Here is a 20,026-nt window from a genome sequence, read left to right on the forward strand (position 1 = left end):
TTCTCTCTCTCTCTCTCTCTCTCTCTCTCTCTCTCTCTCTCTCTCTCTCCTCTTGTGAGGCTGGGCCTTGTTATGCTCTTCCTGCCTCTGCCTTCTGAATGTTGGGATTACAGGTTAAGTGCCACCATATCCAGCTACAGTAAAATCTTGCAAAATTTTCTATCTATACCAGTTGGTTCCCAAATTATAATTCATCTTGGAGGTCCCCCCCTCCCCGGCTGCTTTCCGGAAGGAGTTTTTCCTCTGACGTTCCTACGGGAACTTTTCCGGGCTCTCCTTGTAGATACAAACCTCTGACTCAGTGTTTCCTCACCTTTCTCATCATTTTCTCTTCCCAACCATGCCCTCACCTGCAAGAAGACCCTTTAGACACTTTCCCTCGTTTCTCTAGCACTCCCAGGATATTGCGTTAAGGAGGTGGTTTTCAACCTGTGGGTAGGGACCCTTAGGGGCCACCTATCAGATATCCTGCATGGAAGACAGCTACATTATGATTCATAACAGTAACAAAACTACAGTTCTGAAGTAGCACTGAAGTAATGTTGTGGTGGGGGTCACTACCACATGAGGAACTGTATTAAAGGGTTAAACCGTTGGGAAGGTTGAGAATCACCATGCTAAGGGGATAAGATTCTGCTCTTAGGGGTGAATTCTTCATCCCCGCAGAGAGCTTGAATTTCCCCCACTGGCTGTCCCTGTACCATGGCCATCTCCCAGGAGCTTGGCCCTGTGTTAAGAATTAGGTGGGGATAAAGGCATGAACAAGGTATGACTTCCTACCCAGTAAGCTGCAGGATGCTTTCATTACAGCTGTATGAAACAAAGGAGGATTTAGAGGAGTTTACTCTTTAGGTGGAGAAACCAAGGCACAGAGAGGGTACAGCTGATACAGACACAGCTGTGCAGATGCTAGTCTCCTGATTCCTAACACCCCCCCACATACGTTTCCTGCAAGCTCATTCTGACCCCACTCGCCTTTCCCTTTTCTGATGTTAGACTTCCTTTATATGTTATAATTTAAAACTCAGCTTCATATCTGATAGCAGTGACCGGGACCCAGCCTCTCAGCTTTGACATTTTTATACGAGGTTCCTATCTTTTCATTTGTGCAGCAGCCCTCCAAACAATAGGAATCCGCGCCACTGAGGAACTGCCACCGTGCTCCAGGTGATGTGTTCACACAGCCAGCAGACTTACAGGCTAGCTAGGTGAAGAACACATGAATTAACAGTCATAACGCAGGGCTGGGGATGCACTGCTAGGGACAGCAGGGAGAGTGGACACGTGAAAGGGAAAGATTTGTCACGGCACTTGGCTAGTGTGCAGAGCGTGAAAGTCGTTTGTGTTGTTCACTCTGAAAGCGAGCATGTTGCTTCTCAATCTTGGCTAAAGCAGTGTTTTTCAGACTATGATTCACTCGGCAATCTTGTTAAAAGACGTATTTTTTGGGGAGAAAGAATGCAGATTGTGACTCAGTAGGAGTCTAGTATTTATGGGATGCTAGTATTTATCTGCCTTTAAAAAGCTTCCGGGTGATTCTGATGCTGTCGGTCTTCGGACCGCCCCTTGACTTGCAAGGTATATGACCTCTCTCAGGGTTCTTTCCAAAACCTGCTACTATGGCAACCCAACGTACTTAGCCAGATGGCCCATTCACTCAGCTGATCCTGATTCAGACACATTCATTCAGAGCTGAGACTTTGCAGTGGACCGAAGCAAAATTAAGTGGAAAGTCCATTCTTGGGGTATTTAGTTTCCTGTCACTTTCCTCGTACTTTCACACCTCTAATCCTTCAGAATACAGGATTTGTCTAGCTCTCAGATCCAGAGGGAAAAATCCTCTCTCTCTCTAATGATATGAACTCAATTAGTTATGCAATTACTCTGCCAATGCACTGAGATTGAGTATAACAAACTTGTATTATTTCCCCTCTGCTGACCAGAATGGATAGCTCGGGATCTCATTATATGAGTCCTTCAATGAACTGACTTGTTATTTTTCTTGTGTGTATCTGTGTGTATGCATATGTGTGCCTGTGGAGGGTGGAGACTGTCACGTGTACCTTCCTCAGTGCCTTATTATTCATTCATAAGACAAAGGTTTATTACGGAGCTAAATTATTTACACTGTCTAGCCAATAAGCTCCAGGACCCCTCCCCCTAATTTCTGCCTCCCCAACGATAGGTTTACAGGCATGTGCTGTCCTGCTTTTTGTTTGTTTGTTTGTTTGAGGATGGGGGGGAATCCAAACTCTCGTTCTAATGTTTACGAGGCGAGCACTTGCAACTGAGTCACTTTTTAAGTCCCTATTACTTTTGTGTGGACAATGGAGTCTCTTCTCTTCTAAACCACCACACAAATATCCTGTGTGTTTGAAAGATGGGAGCATGGTCAGGTGGTCAGGTGGTTTTCTGGTCTCTCAGAAGCAAACAATGAGCTAAAACCTTAAAATCTTCACACTCCAGTTTCTAAACCAGTTGTGTGAGGTTGTCCACAGATATACCCTGAGATGACATGCTTGTATTAGCACTCTGCCCCAAAGCACCCAATTCCAAGGCCTTCTGAGATGGCCAGCACTTTCAGCCACATTCCTGAACATGTCCTGAAAACAAACAAACAAACAAACAAACAAACAAAAAACCAGGACAGCACATTCCTATAAGCCTAGCATTAGGGAATTAATCATGGCGTCTCCTGAAGCACTGGGAATTTGAAACAGAGAAGTGTCTACGAATTCGAGAATGTCAAGGGGCCCTGTCTATGGTGGACTGTAACTCCAAACTATATTTGTCTCCTCAGTTTCAAGACTTATTCATCTTTTTGAGAGAAACATGAGGTTATTGGAGGTTGGGCCGCTGCTATAGTTTAGTATCGTCATGGGTTAAGAGGACTTCTGAGAACACTCTGAGAATCCAGCTATGATTTATAAGCCCGTCTGATAGAAGCTTTGGAACCACAGTAGAGATCCCTGGCTCAGCATTTCCGCAATCATGTGACTTTGGGCATGCCATTTCAACTTTGGGCTCTTGCGTTTATAGCGTTCTATAAAGTGTGTCTATGTAAAGAATTACTCCTGTATATAAAGATTCCTTGGCTACCATAAATGATTACATATGTGGAAAAGACAACTTTATGATCATTATTAAGCAATTCGCATGCTGGGGTGACAGCTTAGGTGGGAAAGCACTTGCCACACAAACTTGAAGACTTGAGATCCATCTGCAGAACCCACATGAAGAGATGGGTGTGTTGCCAATAGGACAAAATGGCAGCCTACAGACTGGGAAAAGATCTTTACCAATCCCACATCCAACAGAGGGCTAATATCCAAGAAATTAAACACCAACAAACCAAATAACCCAATCAAAAAATGGGGTACAGAGATAAACAGAGAATTCTCAACAGAGGAATTTTTAGTGGTTGAGAAACACTTAAAGAAATGTCCAATGTCCTTAACCATCAGGGAAATGCAAATCAAGAAGCTCTGAGATTCCATCTTACTCCTATCAGAATAGCTAAGATCAAAAACTCAAGTGACAGCACACACTGGCGAAGATGTGGAGAAGGGGGAACACTCCTCCATTGCTGATGGCAATATAAATTTGTACAACCCCTTTGGAAATCAATCTGGCACTTTCTCAGAACATTGGGAATAGTGCTACCTCAAGACCCAGCCATACCACTCCTGGGCATATACCCAAAGATATTCCACCAAACCACAAAGACATTTGCTCAACTATGTTCATAGCAACTTTATTTGAAAAGGCCAAAACTGGAGACAACCTAGATGTCCCTCAACTGAAAAATGAATAGAGACAATGTGGTACATTTCACAATGAAATACTACTCAGCTATTAAAAACAAGGACATCATGAAATTTGAAGGCAAATGGAGGAAGCAAGAAAATATCCTGAGTGACATAACACAGACCCAGAAAGACACACCCAGTATGTACTCACTTATAAGTGGATATTAGCCATAAAGCACAGGATAACCAGACTACAATCCACAGACCAAAAGATGCCATGTAACAAGGAAGGCCCAAGGAAGGATGCTTGAATCTCACTCAGAAGGGGAAATAAAATAGACATCTGAAGTAGATGGAGGGAGGGAACTGGGTGAAGAAAGAGAAGGGGTGGGGAATAGGAATGGGGGTCAGGAGTGGGGAGGGGAGAAGTCTAGGAGAGAGAATGGAAATCACTGGTAGGGGGGTATCTCTGGGAGGCTTCTGAGAGTCTGTGGGGGTGATTCTCGCTGAGACTCTTACCAAGGGAGGATATGGAGCCTGGAGAGGCCACCTTCTGTAGCTAGGTGACATCAACCCACCTACAAAACCTTTGACACAAATTTTTTCCTGTCTATAAGTAGGGCAGGGATAAAGATGGAGCAGAGATTGAGGGAAGGGCCAACCAATTACTGGCCCAACTTGAGACCCACCCCATGGGAAAGAGCCAACCCCTGACACATAGATAGCAAATATGCAGCTTGGTTACCATGTGGGAACCCTAACAATTAGAGCAGGGGCTGTCTCTGACTCTGTTGCCTTCCTTTGGATCCATTTTCCCCTAGCTGAGCTGCCTTGTCTGGCCTCAGTCAGAGATGATGTGTTTAGTCCTGATGCAACTTGATGTGCCAGGATGGGTTGGTACTCGTGCGGGCTCTTCTCTGAGGATAAGAAGATGAAGGGATTTTGGGAAGGGGTGTGAGGAAGTGCTGCAATCTGGCTATAAAGTGAATAAACAAGTAAATAGAAGTTAAAAAAAAAGCTGGTGTGTCGCTGCATTCCTGTAATCCCATTGCTGAAGAAGTAGAGCTAGTCATATCCCCCAAGGCTTGCTGCCAGCTCACCTAGCTGCTGACCACCAAGAGAGAGCTTGTTTCAAACAAACAACGCCTTCAGTCAATAACACACATGTCCCCTGAGGAAGGACAGCTGAGGTTGTCTTCTGGCATCTATATGAACACATATCATAAATGTACCCACACACATGCACACACCTGAATTTGAACACTGTCTTTGAGCACTAGATCAGAGTCAGAATAAATAAATAAAATAAACTCAAGGAAAGCCCAATGACTAAAGCAGATCAAGAGACTCGCTTAAAACTTTTTCCTTTAGGAAAAATTGAACCCAGAACTTTCTGCAGGTGAGGGGATCTAAGTTATATCTCTAGCTCCAGAGCATTCTATTTTAAGGGATCTTAAGACATAGCTTGACAGAAGGGACCCTAATAAGTCCCTGGAGCAGGATCTTACTGGCTTCTCAAGGTGCCTGGGAGCTGGGGGTAGCTAAGATGACTTTCCAAACACCTTTAAAAGCAAGACATAAACTAAAAATGCAACAATGTGGCCACTTCTAGGCATTAACAGTAGAAAATTGTCCATGGCTGTTTTTATCTAGAAGGAGAGAAGGACAGGTGAGCTGATCCCCTAAGTCGCCTGCAGCTTCCAAACTCTTGCAGTCTACTTAGCGTGAACAACGCAAGACATGTGATTCGGAGAGCTGTGCACGGACCCTTAGATCCCCCATCTTCTGATTACTCTGTTCATCCGAGACAGGTGCAGCACAACTATCTCTGACTGAGCCCAGCAGAGGTGGCAAAGTGCCCCAGGCAAGCTGTCAGAGTGCAGTGACACTTTGGCTCCGAGAAGGGAAGGAATGCTTGCTGTATGTCCCTGCTAATTCCACAAGACATTAACTTTCAGGTCCCCGGTCCACAGAAACAGCAATCATTTGTCCCTCTGGTCACAATGGGACTTGTGGGACTTCTATAGACTCAGGGCAACTCAATTCCAGCCTTCAAAAGAGGAAACTCCCTTTTTATTAGGCGAAAGGAAATGCTTTATCAAGCTTGGTTTACTCCTGTGTTTGGAGTCTCTTTGCTCCTTACCCTTCCGTGCTCTGCTGCATTAGGCCGGTGAGGAGACCGAGAGATGTAACCTTCCTGTTTTCTCTGTGTCTTGACGAATGAAGGGAGATACAGCACAGTGCTAGATCTGGTCACTAGTTCTGATTTTTCCTTATCTTCCCTCGACTTCAGCAAGATATTGTCGAGGGTGTCTTTATTTCTAGGCCCAGTTGATTGATGAGGGAGGAGCCAATGGTAACCATTCATGGGAAATCACTGTACTGGCAGGAATGCAAGAACGGCTGAGAGGTTCCCTGTTTTTTTTTTAAGTATTAAATACTCTTTGATATCTTATGCAAACCACAGTCAGTGTCTTTCAGTGGTAAAAGGGCAGCCAGCATCCTTGACATAGGGAATTCTAATTAAAACAGCCCCATCAAGAACAGATAGTTGCTTCCTGACGTTTAGCCACTGCCTGTAACAGACCAGTGAGCACAAATTGACACACAGGGGAGTCTTGTTTCTGAGACAATGACAGAGTTTTTCCCCCTGTTTAAACATATTCCTATGCCCAGTTATATAAATCTAAGGACAAAACCATTTAATAGGTTTGAGGTGATACCCCATCTTTGCAGAAAATAAAACATTACTACCTCAGTCCAATCTTATCTCGAGAAAGGGAAAGCAGCGATGGTCTATGTGCAACTGTATGTTATTTTCATGAAGGTCACATCCACTTTACCACAAGTCAGTTTCACTTAAATCGGGACTGTCCAGACAAAGATATTGTTAGCCATTCATGATCTGAATTTTGATGTATGAATTAAACTATGGTACACATTAAAAACCAGGAGACATCTGTTCTATAATAAATAAGGCAGTGGAATTACTCATTGGTAGCCCTTTTAAGATAAGCTATTAAGTCTGCCCTTTCTCCCTTCTTAATTCCGGCGAAAATCATTTTTTGTTCAGGGATGTACTTTTTGGGATTCTCCAAATAAATACTCCATCAGGGTTTCCTCTCCCCGGGTGATACCTTTGTTCGTGTTGGCATCTGTGTAGGAGAATCCAGCCTCCTGACCTGTCTTCTGCCCAAAAAGACCATGGAGATTGGGTCCAGTCTTATGCTTGCCTCCCTTTCCCACAGTATGGCACTGGGCACACTTCTGAACAAAAATCTTGCCTTTCTCAACATCACCCATTTTTTAATTCGCTCCGGGCTGGTTGACACCAGAAATGTTACATCCTGAAGACGGACGTCCTGCTTTCTACAGCTGAGAGGTTTCTAAGGCGACATTTTTGCTTTATTATTGATTTGTTGTTGCTGTTATTATTATGTTTTTCAAGACATGGTTTGTCTGTGTAGCCTTGGCTGTCCTGGACTTTGTTTATCAGGCTTCTAACTCACAGCGATCTGCCTCCCTCTGCCTCGCTGAGTGTTGGGATTAAAGGCGTGTGCTGCCATGCCTGCCAATTATTTTGAAAAACAGAGTTTCACTGTGTAACCCAGGCTGGCCTCCAACTTACTATGTAGCCCAGGCTGGCTTAGAATCCACAATATTCCTTCAACCTCCTTATTTGGGGTTACAAGTGCATGCCATCTGGCTGTGCGTAGATGATTTTAACATCAATGTATCTGCTCTGCCAGAAGTCACACTGCTTTAGGGTTTTGAGGAGCTGGCATGACACTCTATATACATTAAAGTATTGGATAGTTGAACTTACTGCTACTGATTTCTATTCCGGTATAACTAAATAATTCACTACACTGGCACATTATTAAAGCGACATGTTTTCCTTGTGTTTAGAGAATAATGTATGGAGTCTTCAAAGGAAAGAATACCTTGCCCATTCTATTTTACTATAAAAATGAATTACTAATCACCCTTTCAAGCACAGAGGGCAGGTAGAGGCATGGTGCTCCCGTTTTCTGGGAGCCCACAAAGGTGCCCTGACCTATCTGGAGTTGCACTTCATGCCCAGCTGAAACAAAAACCAGGTCTCCTGATCACAGCTCAAACTGCCTTACAGTGACTAAGAAAAGCAGAGAGAATGATCTTGTATCTGACTTAAGTTTTTAACCAAGATCATTGTTTAGAGTCAAATTCTAAATGAAGAGAGGAATTTAGGGATGATCATTTTTTGATCCCAACTTCTGCTTTTTTTTTTTTTTTTAGGATATTTTAGTAGATGTTTCTTTTGCCTCACTGGCAATCATTTCTCTAATTCTTCTTGTCTTCAGTATTTGCTGTCTTAATTTAAAAATCTCTAGTATCTCTGCTTATGATCAACAAACATAATTTTCAGAGAAACGGAAGTACAAAGTCTCTAAGGCAAAAGCAGAGAGAATTACTATTAGGGTAGCAGCAGCTTAGAGTCAAAACGTTATTAGGTTTACAAAGAAACCTCAAGGAAATTCTTAGAAATGATAGTGAGAGTATCTAAGCAGCCTTGGGCTGTCTCTGGCAAATGAGCTCTTGGGTGACCTAGAGGAGACAGTAGAAGAGGAGGAAGCTATGGAGGAGAGGAGCCAGCAGCTGAGGATGTACAGGAAGAGACACAGCTGGGTCTTTCTGGGGATTCAGTCAAGAGCATTGCCAAGCTAAGGGATAGCAAGATGTTTGCTGAGATCGTGAGGAAGACTGAGGAGTAGATCAGCAAGCAAGCTAAAGCTTCAGTGCAGGCAGCCCTTGAGTACTGAGCCATGGTAGATGCCAACAACCTGACTGTGGAGATAAAGTGAGCTGAATTATCCATAAGTTTATCTGGGATAAGTATTTGAAGAGATTCCCTGAGCTGGAATCCTTGGTCCCCTATGTTCTGGATTCCATCCATGCAGTCAGTGAGCTGGGCAAGCCTGGGTGAGTACAAAAACAATGAGAACCTCCAGCAGATCCTGACCAATGCTACCATCATGGCTGTTTATTACCACCTCCACCACCCAGGGGGCGGGGCAGCAGTTTTGGATGAGAAGCTAGAGCAATGAGAGGGGGCTTGTGACATGGCACTGGAGCTGGATGCCTCCAAGCACCGAACCTATGAGTGTGTGGAGCCCTGGATATCCTTCGTTGCACCCCGCTTGTCCACCATGACCAGAGCATCCGCAGCTGCCAGCACGGTGGGTGTGGCTGGAGGCCTGAGCAACCTCTCCAAATGCCGGTCTGTGACACAAATGCTGCTGCAGGCCCAGTGGAAGACACCCTCTGGCTTCTCCTCGACCTCAGTGCTGCTCCACACTGGCTACATTGTGCAGTCTCTGCCCCCAGATCTTTGGCTACAGGTAGCCCAGCTAGTGGCCGCCAAGGGTACACTGGCATCCCACGGAGACAGCTTCCATGAGCGCACAGAAGGAAACATAGGCTAAGAACTAAAGGATGAGATTGAGCGCAAGTTTGACAAGTGGCAGGAGCCACCACCCGTGAAGCAGGTGAAGCTCCTGCGGACACCCCTTGATGGGCAGCGGAAGAAGCGAGGGGGCCCAGAGTACCGCAAGATGAAGGAATGGCTAGGGCTGACAGATCTGGGAGCAGGCCAATCATATGAGTTTTGGAGAGATTGAGGAGTGCCCATCAAGAAGACCTGGGCTACAGCTTGGGAAACTTGGACAAGCCAGGCAGTGGGTGTGCGCAGCAGATGCTGGTGAAGGAGGCCACCAAAGCCAGTATCTTCCTTAAAATCATGTTTGTTGATCATAAGCAGAGATACTAGAGATTGTTAAAATTAAGACAGCAAATACTGAAGACAGGAAGAATTAGAGAAATGATTGCCAGCGAGGCAAAAGAAACATCTACTAAAATGTCCTAAACAAACAAACAAACAAACAAACAACAAAAAAGCAGAAGTTGGGATCAAAAATGAGCATCCCTAAATCCCCCTCTTCATTTGGAATTTAACTCTAAACAATGATGTTGGTTAAAAACTTAAGTCAGATACAAGATCCTTCTCCCTTCTTACCCTGAAGAGTGTCACCACTCACACGGAGAAGGCAAAGTTGAGGACAGAAAGAAAACCTAATGCACTCTTCCCCAGAGGAGGTGAAGCTGGACACAGATGCGCAAGCTGGTAGCAGCTGGTGTCCATGGTGATAGACACAGACAGCAATGGACTCTGAAAAGGCAAAAAGGGCCACGGACACTCGAATATAATTACCCTCCTTTAAGTCTGTGTGGGTGATTGTGGGTGAAGCTGGTTAGTACCAGGAGGCTCTGGTTCCTTTCAAGTGAGACGAACAATAGGTCTATCTAACAGATGGTTCTTGTTTGGGGCACAACTTGATTCCAAAGCCCTAGCTACTCCCTTTCATCTGCTGCCCCTGGGTGGTGGAGGTAGTGACACTGACAGCCATGATGGTGGCATCAGTCAGGATCTGCTGGAGGTTCTCATTGTTCTTGCACTAATCCAGGCTGTTGCCCAGAGCTCCTTGACTGTGTGGGTGTAATCCAGAGCACAGGGGACCAAGGATTCCAGCTCAGGGAATCTCTCCAAATGCTTATCCCAGCTGACCTTACAGAAACAGAGTGTGGTGTATGGTGGGAAGTTGACAATCCATGACCGCTCCTCAGGGACTGTCTCAAGAGTGGCCTTCACTCTACCCCAGGTCTGGAGATTGGGAACCCACAAGCAGCTGAAAAGAAGGTGTCAGAGGCCAACCACAAGTATTTCTCTAGCATGGCTGAGTTCCTCCAGGTCGGGGGTGAGAAAAGCGCCACCGTCTCCATCTGAAGGGGCCCACAGCCCGGTTAGCCGCCCACTGGAAGGACACGGAGGACTAGAATTTCTGCAGTGGCAGACATCCAGCTAGGAAGCTGTGGTGGAGGTGGCCTGCCATGTTCTGTCCTTGTCTATGGCACCCAAGGAAAAGAATGAAGAACCTTGGCCTGTCTTCCCAGCACCCACGCTTCTACTGCCCAAATGGACAGAAAGGCCTTCCTCACACTCATCATTTTTACTTACATGGGGAAAGGAAGTGCTTTTTAAGAATGGGTACAGTTAAATGCAGTGTCAGGCTCTGAAAGAAAAAAAAATTAAAACATCCACAGAGCATTCAGATTCCAACTGCAAACTCCCCCCTCCCCCCCGAATGGTCAGTTAAAAATTTCTTCCCTTGGGATGGGCACTTAAATCCAGGGGAAAATATGACTCAGGTGAGCTCAGCTTGATGTTCCCAGGCATAGAACACAATCATTGTTCTACCCAAGCTGCTGGCTCACCACATCTGATTGCTCAACATGGCACACTCGAAAGGTGTCAAAATGACTCTTCACAACCCCACCCAAGGTCCCAGGTCTGAGCAAATTACCCTCAGACTGTCACCACTCACACGGAGAAGGCAAAGTTGAGGACAGAAAGAAAACCTAATGCACTCTTCCCCAGAGGAGGTGAAGCTGGACACAGATGCGCAAGCTGGTAGCAGCTGGTGTCCATGGTGATAGACACAGACAGCAATGGACTCTGAAAAGGCAAAAAGGGCCACGGACACTCGAATATAATTACCCTCCTTTTAGTCTGTGTGGGTGATTGTGGGTGAAGCTGGTTAGTACCAGGAGGCTCTGGTTCCTTTCAAGTGAGACGAACAATAGGTCTATCTAACAGATGGTTCTTGTTTGGGGCACAACTTGATTCCAAAGCCCTAACTGGCCTCTGGCTACTCCAAAGAAGGCATAAGGGCTGACCCTCCCTGGCTCCTTCAAATTGTCTGTCCCTAAGTCCACAAAGCACTCATTCGACAGAAAAAAAAAAAGCCAAGTTATGTAGTGCTCTGTCACTACTAAGTCTTTTTTTTTTTGTAACGTTTATGTACGTGTGTGTGCTGCCTGTATGAGTTTGTATACCACATGTGTGCAAGCACCTGTAAAGGCCAGAATAAAGCACTGGATCTCGTGGAACTGGAGTTACAGGCAGTTGTGAACCACCAAATGTGGTTGCTAGGAACCAGACCTGGGCCCTCTGCAAGAGCTCTTAACTGATGAGCCATCTCTCCAGCCCTATTAGTTAGTATATTTAATGTCTATTTAGCAGCATCAGTGTAAAAGTACTTTTGACAGCCCGAGAGGAGGGAGAATTCTCAGGGCAGGGCTCTCTGAATGCAGGGCTGGATGGTGTTTGTCACAGATGAGAGGTAGAACACGGGGAAGAAGGTCACAGCCCGAGATTTTAAAGATATAAGATATGTAGTGGTTTTTTGTTTTGTTTTGTTTTGTTTTTAAGCAGGAGAAAACATGTACATTATGATTCAAGAAAACAGCCTTGCATCTGTCAGGCACTCACTATGTGCCATTTCCAGCCTCTAGATTCTAGAGCTTAGAAGACATTCTCTACCTTCTGTTGGAAAACCTTTATTTGTACATCCCTCTCCGAACACCTACTCAGACCTGTCAACTGATACCATTCACATCAGCCCAAAGTCTGACCCCTGAGAGGCCCTGGGCACTAACAGGCATCCATGCTTTAGACAGAAGGAGTATTGTTCTACCATCGTTCTTCGAACTCTTGCCTGGCAAGCACGGTGGGTGTGCCAGGGTGATAGTGCAGTAAAGGTTATAGAGACCTCCGCACGATTCACTGAAAGGCATTCCCTGATGTGTGGGTCTGGATCAGTGGGTGGCGGCAATGGCTAAGGGCTAGGAAGTGCTCCTCAGAACCCAGGACCACAGAGGTCTCCAGGGGACCACTTGGGGAAGTTACAGAAGGACAGCTTGTCAGTTACTTCCGGGGGCTGGTGGGTAAAAGTGCCCTGAAGTCAGTGACTGTACAGAATCATGATCAGTAATGCTAGATGGGGTAAATGCATTTACGATCTCAAGTTTGTTTTTAGAAACGATTTGGCTCATGTCAAATTTTAGTCATACTTGTTTGAACTTAATGAAGAAAGGGACACTCTGCGTCCTAAATCTCAGGTGAACAGATCTGGAAGGAATGAGGAGAATGCCATCCATCAATAAGGTGAGAGTATATGAAGTGAGACTCCTTTCCAAACTCTTCACTTGTGGCAGTGACAAACCATCCAAAGGAGGAAGTCCCCTAACTGAAGAAAGTCCTCTGTCAGCAAACACAGTAAGATGCCGAGACACAGTTCCTATCAACACAGCTACTCTTTTCAATATGCCTTCTAGAATCCTCACCAGTAATAATTGGTCCAGCCCTCTTAGAGGGACTCATATGAATTCCTGGATCATTATCTTATCTGTTTGCACACATCATGATAGTCAGCCTCAGCAGAACTAAGGACGCTATGTGTAGATCTTATTTTCTCTGTTTATTTTTGACTTTGGAAAAGTAGTATCACCTCCCCAAGCTTCCCCACCACACTTTAAGTGTATAAAGTAATGATAAAAATGTGCATAACTGAAAAATCAAAATTATGCCTCCACATGCTGAAACAATCCATATATGTATGTCATGGAAGACAAGATATGGTGTTGCATGCTTGGAATCTCAGCACTGGGAGGCAGAGGACAGAGCTTGTTGCTGAGCAAGTGCTAGGTGGGCGAGGACTACACAATGAGAAAGGAAGTCACCATTATTAAAGGGCTTGAGATCACTAGGAGGCATGCTTTTACATTTTTTCTAGAATTCTAGAAACAATGACAGGTTAATATTGTATCATTGGCCTTATTTAGTGTTAGAGCATCTGTGTTGAGCTGGGTTAGTAGAATCTACAGTGTTCAGGAATGTACCATTCTTACAAAGTAAATATACACATAAGAAAATATAAAAACAAACTTTAGTGACTGTCTGATCTGCTTTTAGGAGGTTTTCTTTGCTTCATTAGGAGGAAAATATTAAACAGCTAGGATTTAAGTGAGCAAGGGCTCATTTAGATCAAATTGAATTGGAGTAAACTAGGTATCTGTCTTAAAATTCTTCTGTTAACATTTGACAAATGTTAAACAACTTCATACAACTCTCCCACCATGGCAGAGCTGTGTAAAAGAAGCCACTGTGAATATATAAATAAATAAGTAAGAGAGAGTCCAATGAAATTTTATTTTAGACCCCAAATTTCAAGTTTCACAGTATTTTCAAGGGTCTCTAAATACTTTTTTTTTTTAACTATGAGAAGCTATAAAGACTAATCTCAGAAAAACAGATGGTGGGCCATAGTCTGTGGATCCCTGAATTATCTGAAGCTGTGAATTTAAGTTCATTTCAATCTTTATCTCAGGGCAAGGAGTTGGCCGGCAGTAATTGTGAGACATTTTTTTAAAAAAAGAATTTGTGGTTTGAGAATTTCATATATTCTATTTTTATCATATTCTTTCCCATCTCCTAGATTCCTTATTCCCCACCCAATCCAACTTCATGTTATCACTCTTCTCTTCCTCTCTTAAAAATCAACCAACTGACCAACACCAGCCTGGTGGTGGTGGCACACTCCTTTAATTCCAGCACTTGGGAGTCAGAAGCAGGAGGCCAGCCTGGTCTACAGAGTGAGTTCCAGGACAGCCAGGGCTATACAGGGAAACTCTGTCTCGAAAAACAAAACAAAACCCAACCAACTAATAAAAAGCAAAAGAAAAAAGAGACTGAAAACATGGAGGACATTTTGGTTTGGCCAAGTACTCTTGATCTTGATATACTCAGTGTCACTTGGAGAAAGTTGATTTTTTTCTTCTTCTATCAGTTATCATTTTTGAAAAGCTTTTTGGCCAGAAGTGGGGGCTTTGTGCCCACCTCTCTTTCGTGCTGGTTTGAACCTGTACAGGTCTTGTTCATGACATCACAGTCTCTGTGAGTTCATATGTGCATCTATCCTGTTGTATCTGGAAAATGCTATTCATACTCCCCTTCATCTCTAGCTCTTATAATCATTCCAGCCCATTTTCTGCATAGATCCCTAAGCATTGCAACCCCTCAATTTCTTATAGCTCTCCAAAAGACAAATCAAAATTTCAGAGAGTAAGAATGGATCTATTTACATTACAACAGCCCTTGGTAAATCCTGTAAGCTTTTATTTTCTTAGGGGTAGTACTTGTCAAAATAAAAGAGAATTCCTACTTTTAAATATATTAAAATACACTTATCCATCTATGTATTTGCTGGTCATTGAACAGGTCCTTGAATATGCTAAGCAGTGTTAAACCACCAAGCCACATTCATGTTCTATTTTTAAAAATATCAGTAGGCAGATGAGAATAAAAGCAGGTTAACTATTAACCTATTCTGAACCTACGCCTTGATTAATGAATCCCTTAAGGCACTCACAGCCGGACATGCTCTTTTCCTATGAGAGTAGACTTCTGGGAAATGAATCTTTGATCCATGAGTGTGATTCCAACATCACAACAATTATCAGTTATGATCAAAACACACTGTTACTCAAAAGCATCTTAGTGAACACATTAGCTGTCATTTCATAGCATTTCAGAGCTACAAGATATTCTGAACACAGAACTTGGAAACTAATGAAGCTGAATGTACTCAGGAGGCACTGTTTCCCGGTGATCTCCCCACTTTCTGATAGTCTTGAGAACCAACAAGCAGCATGTCTAAGACACAGAGCCCCATGCCTGCACGATAGGGCCTGTGGACCTAAAGGTCACTGGGAGAAAACCAACAGTCCCAAGCAGTGTGTACGGACACTGTAATGCAGGTTCAAGTGAAATAGAATGTCTGACGGTGTCCAGTACCTGCTGTATACAGGCAGTGCTGGTCCCCTGAAAGTAACTGAAAATGGGGAAGAAAACATTCAGCCAGTGACATAACGAGTGACGGTAACATAAAGAGAGGGAAAGTACCAAAAAATTAATAGTAAAAAAAAGTGAAAATAAGTCTATTTAATAAAATATCTGAGAGTCATCCTCTGAGTACTAGTATGTATGTATGTATTTATGTGTGTATGTATTTATTTATTTATAGGCAGGGCCTTACTCTGAAGAGAAGGCTGGTCTTAAAAACCATGGCAAGCCTCCAGACTGCTGGGATTTCAGATATGAGCTTGGCTTATGGTTTTTTTTTTTTTTTTTGTTTTGTTTCTGTTTTTTTTTTCTTGCCATCTTTGAAAAATTAGCATGTACTTTTTATTAAAGTTATACTACAAACTACAAACGTTTCCTTTGTGGCATATGTACTTTGATCCTCTTATCCCATCTCCCTCCTCCTCCTGTAGCATCCTCTACACCCCCCCCCCCCAAAGCCTCCTGTTCTCCTGTCCCATGTAGTCTATTATACTTTTCCCTTTCCCTCTTAGGATATTTTCACTCACTCTCATGGTCACCTTTCTAGTTTCATGATCTCCCCATATACATATACACATATAAAAATTAAAGTCTAGGATCTGAATATGAGAGAAAATTGTGAAACCTGTCTTTTTGGACTTTCTGAGGCTGAACTATTTAAGTTAAACACCTATGAGTTTGGGATGTATGCGGCTCAGTACACGAGACTCTAGGTTCAGTCCCCAATCTGCACAGGTGTAAAATGTGTGCTCGAGTGGTGTACACACGTACACACACACACACACACACACACACACACACACACACACAGGTTTGGTCAACAGCAAACAGAATTTTGTGTGAAATGTTAGGTATAGCCAGCTCTATGTAAGCAGCTCATTGAATTCAGCCTCGAATGCATCAAATGGTATATGGCCTTTAAAAAAAATTAAAAATGTACACAACTGCAAATTCCTCCTCTTTCTTTCTCAAAAACCTTTTGAAATATGCCTTCCACAAAGGAGAGGACAAGCTGTCTAGTTGGCTCGTTTTCCTGCTAAGAGCAGCCAGTATTATTCAGAGCAGGTAGGACGGAGGGCTAGAGAAGGGAGGGGCTCTGACAAGCAAACATCCTGATCAGATACTAAGATGTGCTTTCAAAGGAGTGGAGTGTGCGTGTGTGTGTCAATAACGACAAGCCATAATTACTTCCTATTCACTGGGCAGGCGTTGGAGCGCAGCCTGCTGACTCACCAGGCTGCTCACGGTTTATTTCTGCTGGGTTTCCCTGCTGTCTGCTCCACATGCGTCACGGCCAGAATGAAAGTTTCTACGGTCTCCCTAACAACAGCGCACACACTGGGCACGGACGGGCGAACCTCCAAATATCCAGCCATAAGCGGACCCCAGGCAGGGCAGGGACGAATATCGTGGTAGCGCGATGTCACAACCTGCCAGGCCTCCAGATGACAGTCACCTGCCTTAAGGCGTGAGTCACTGGCCCTGCAGTTTCAGTGTCTTCTTTCTCTCTCTCTCTCACCCACTCAAGTAGTCAAAGTGGCATCTCGTCTCACCACCGTGTTGCTCTTACCTAAGTGGGTTCTCAACCTGCTCCGCAGTGGATTCACCTGGAAGATTAACACTTATAATGCGGAGTCCTCCCCTCTCCCTGCAACAATCAGACGTAAATGGTTTGGGATGGGGTTAGAAACCAGGAAGCCCCAAATCTCCACAGGTGTTGCCCCGATGAAGCCAAGTTTGCAAATTGGAGCTTCGCAGCAGCAGCATCATTTTCCCACGCAAAGGAGGCTTTCTAGCGAAGCTTACCCAAAGACCACCCTGTTTCAGAGATGAATGGCACACGATGCTCTTTCCCGACGGATTTTTAGGGTCGGTAGACAAAAGTGACTGCAAAGCGAGTTGTTTCCAAGAGGGACTCTGCCCGGGCGAGCACCACCACTCCCGTCAGCCCAACTGCTTGCTAAAATGTAGTGTCCAAGAGAAGCACCCCACTTTACCTTTCTGGTTACCCTTTGGTCTCTGATCTGTTTCATCCTAGCGTTCTGCCCCGCCGAGTCGCACCCCCGCGGTCCTCTCTGGGATTAGAAGCAGGTGCTGCTCAGACCTCACCACAGGCTGGACTTCTCTTAGCACCTAAGCTAGGTCAGAGCCTCCGCCTCGCACCAGGGCCCCGGGGCAGATACTTATGCTAATCAAGAAAGTTCTTGCGACTCCTTCGCTCCTCGCGAGCAGGCATGCGCAGGTGTGGGCATTCTCTTAACCCTTGATTTTTGCTTTGACCCCTCTGTGGTGCTTTAGGCAGTCCTCTTTTTGCTTAGTGGGTCCGGATCACTTTCTTTCATCCTTTTCTGTTCTTTTTTTTCCTCCCAGGCAATGATAGGGCGCGAGGAAGTGGTGACCTCCCGCTGTGGGTAGGGGGCAGAAGGGACAGTAGGGCCGTCTGGTGCTGAGGTGAAGGGACAGCTAATGTTCGGAATATTAATTACTCGGCGCGCCACTTGCCCAACGAGAACTAACAGGAGGGAACTGGAGGTTAAGACAAAGGCCCCTGGCCCAATGGCCGCAGCGCCTCTCCTCAACGCTGCAGCTGCGCCTTTGACACTGGCCTGACAAAACTCAAGGGGCGACCAGACCCTTCTGCATGCTCGGAAGTCCGCGTTGCCTAAGGCTCAAGTTTAGAGGGCAGGGTCCTTTTGAGCCCACCCGCTCTTTCTTGCTTGGCCTTTGTGGCATCACTTCTGGCTCTTCTGCGCAGCACTTGGAAAGGTGGACTGGAGAATGCCCCTCCAAACCACAGTAGCTCTCTCTCCCTCTCTCTCTGCAGGTGCTGCTTGCCGAACCACTCAGACACGGACTAGCATCCCACTTTCCTTGCTACAGACCCGGCTCCCAAGTCCCGGATCCAGGAGGGATCGGTCCCCGGGCTGTGCGACCCGCGTCCCTGCACAGGACGCACGGGGGTGGAGGGGAGGCAGCAGAGCTTGGGGGGTCGGAAATGCGCTCCAGACGGTGGGCGCGAGCCGCGCTCCCAGGTTTGCCCCAAAGTGCGCAGCTTCTGGCAGCCGCGGAGGCTCTCGGCCCCGAAGTCCCAGTCCCGTAGCCGGAGGGGCCCGGGCGCCGAGGGCGCGCATCTCCAGGTCCCCCTCTCCTAGGTGGCCCCAGCCTCCACTCTCTGGCCCGCGCACTTTGTGCCTTGCCAGCGTGGCAGCGCTCTCTCCCTGCCTCTCCTACGGCAGTACCGCTCTAGCCCCCCACCGCGTCAGAGAGGGGCGACCCCTAGGAGAGCGACTGCGCGCACCCCCTGGCTTGGAGAACTTCTTGATGGGCCGGGAGACCCCCGGATCCGCTTGCTCTGCGATCTGCACACAGCAGACCCGGGCGGGGGCGGGTAGGGGGAGGCGCGGCCAACGCCGGGCCTGGGAGGGACCGACCCAGGGCAAAGGGTGTGGGGTGCGCCGGGGCGGTACAGTTTTGAACGTAGTTGACTCACCTGCTCCGACGCCGTTGCCTCTTTCCTCTGCTGACAGCTGGGGGCTTTGTTTTCTCCACCCCCTCGGCCGGCCGCGCTCCGCCCCCACAGACTCACGTGACTTGCCGTCTGCCACCGTCAGAGTCCACTCGGGAGAACCCCCCTCGGCGCCGCCCCTTGCCCGAGTGCGGGCTGCAGGTGGGGACCCCAGCTGTGGAGGGGACACGCAGGTGATCTACCTAGGACCTCTGGGTCTGCTCGGCTGAACTGGTGGTATGGGGGGGAAAGTGCCTGGGGAGAAGTGGAGCGGCTGAAGGCTGCATCCAGCCCGGAGCAGGAGGGCAAGGCTTGCAGAAAGGATCCAAAGGCGGCGCCCCACCCTGAAGGAAGTGCCCGCGCCTGGGTCTAGTACCCCGAAACTGTTTACACTCACTTCTAGGACCTGATGGATAATGAGAGGGCCAACTAGTTTTTTTTTTTTTTTCTTCCTCTCACGAATTTTTATTAAAAGAAAAATTCATCAAAAATGTCATCAAAAAGACATCTCAGTCGGATGTCGCGATGGATGGTTTTGTAACTGCGCGCTGCATTGAGGTTCCAAATCTACCATCTCTATTCCGATGATGTTTGGGTTCTGGCTGGAAAATAGATTCCGGACTGGGGAAGCTCACTCCGGAAGAGCATTGCTGTGGGCACGTGTCCATCTGGGACACCAGCAGCTGTTTTTAATGAAACGAAGTAAGAAAATATTCTGGCCTCAACCCCCGGCTCGGCTCAGTATCTGCTGCTCTTGGAAGTGGTCCCAAACCCCTGCTCTTCACAATACGCTCCAGTGTCCTATTGTGGCGGCTGCCACCCTTCCCTGCTGACTAAGCAGAAGAAGGCATCTTCTTCAGTGGTCATTAGATGGGGTCCTTGTATGGTTGGCTTAGGCCAGCGCTCACTCAACTTCTCGTGTGGAAGGATCGGCTGGGGACCTTGTTAGAACCCAATTCTGATGGGTGGAACCAGCGTTGAGCTGAGGCTCTC

At 46.1% G+C, this 20,026-nt stretch overlaps 1 protein-coding gene and 2 pseudogenes across 3 annotated transcripts in view; 1 reads left to right on the plus strand and 2 right to left on the minus strand.

The window, feature by feature from the left end:
- The window catches only part of Mapre2 (microtubule associated protein RP/EB family member 2), a 143,255-nt gene extending 124,157 nt beyond the window's left edge, over nucleotides 1-19,098 (minus strand). Inside the window, exon 1 of one of the 3 annotated variants that reach the window (XM_055625440.1) lies at nucleotides 19,019-19,098. Coding sequence is in view for 1 of the 3 variants with exons in the window: in XM_055625438.1 (XP_055481413.1) it covers nucleotides 17,526-17,561 (36 nt within the window). In the remaining 2 variants the exon portion in view is untranslated. Of the gene's footprint in view, nucleotides 1-17,098; nucleotides 17,195-17,525; nucleotides 17,730-19,018 lie in introns of those variants that run through there. The other 2 variants (XM_055625438.1, XM_055625439.1) reach the window with 2 other exon arrangements.
- LOC129689975 (cytochrome c, somatic-like) lies at nucleotides 6,737-7,052 on the minus strand (annotated as a pseudogene).
- Nucleotides 7,765-10,572, plus strand: LOC129690108 (U4/U6 small nuclear ribonucleoprotein Prp31-like; annotated as a pseudogene).
- Nucleotides 19,099-20,026: the final 928 nt, after the last annotated feature.

This window comes from Psammomys obesus, unplaced genomic scaffold (genome assembly GCF_907164565.1).
Source record: "Psammomys obesus unplaced genomic scaffold, mPsaObe1.curated_primary_1811, whole genome shotgun sequence".
Taxonomy (NCBI): domain Eukaryota; kingdom Metazoa; phylum Chordata; class Mammalia; order Rodentia; family Muridae; genus Psammomys; species Psammomys obesus.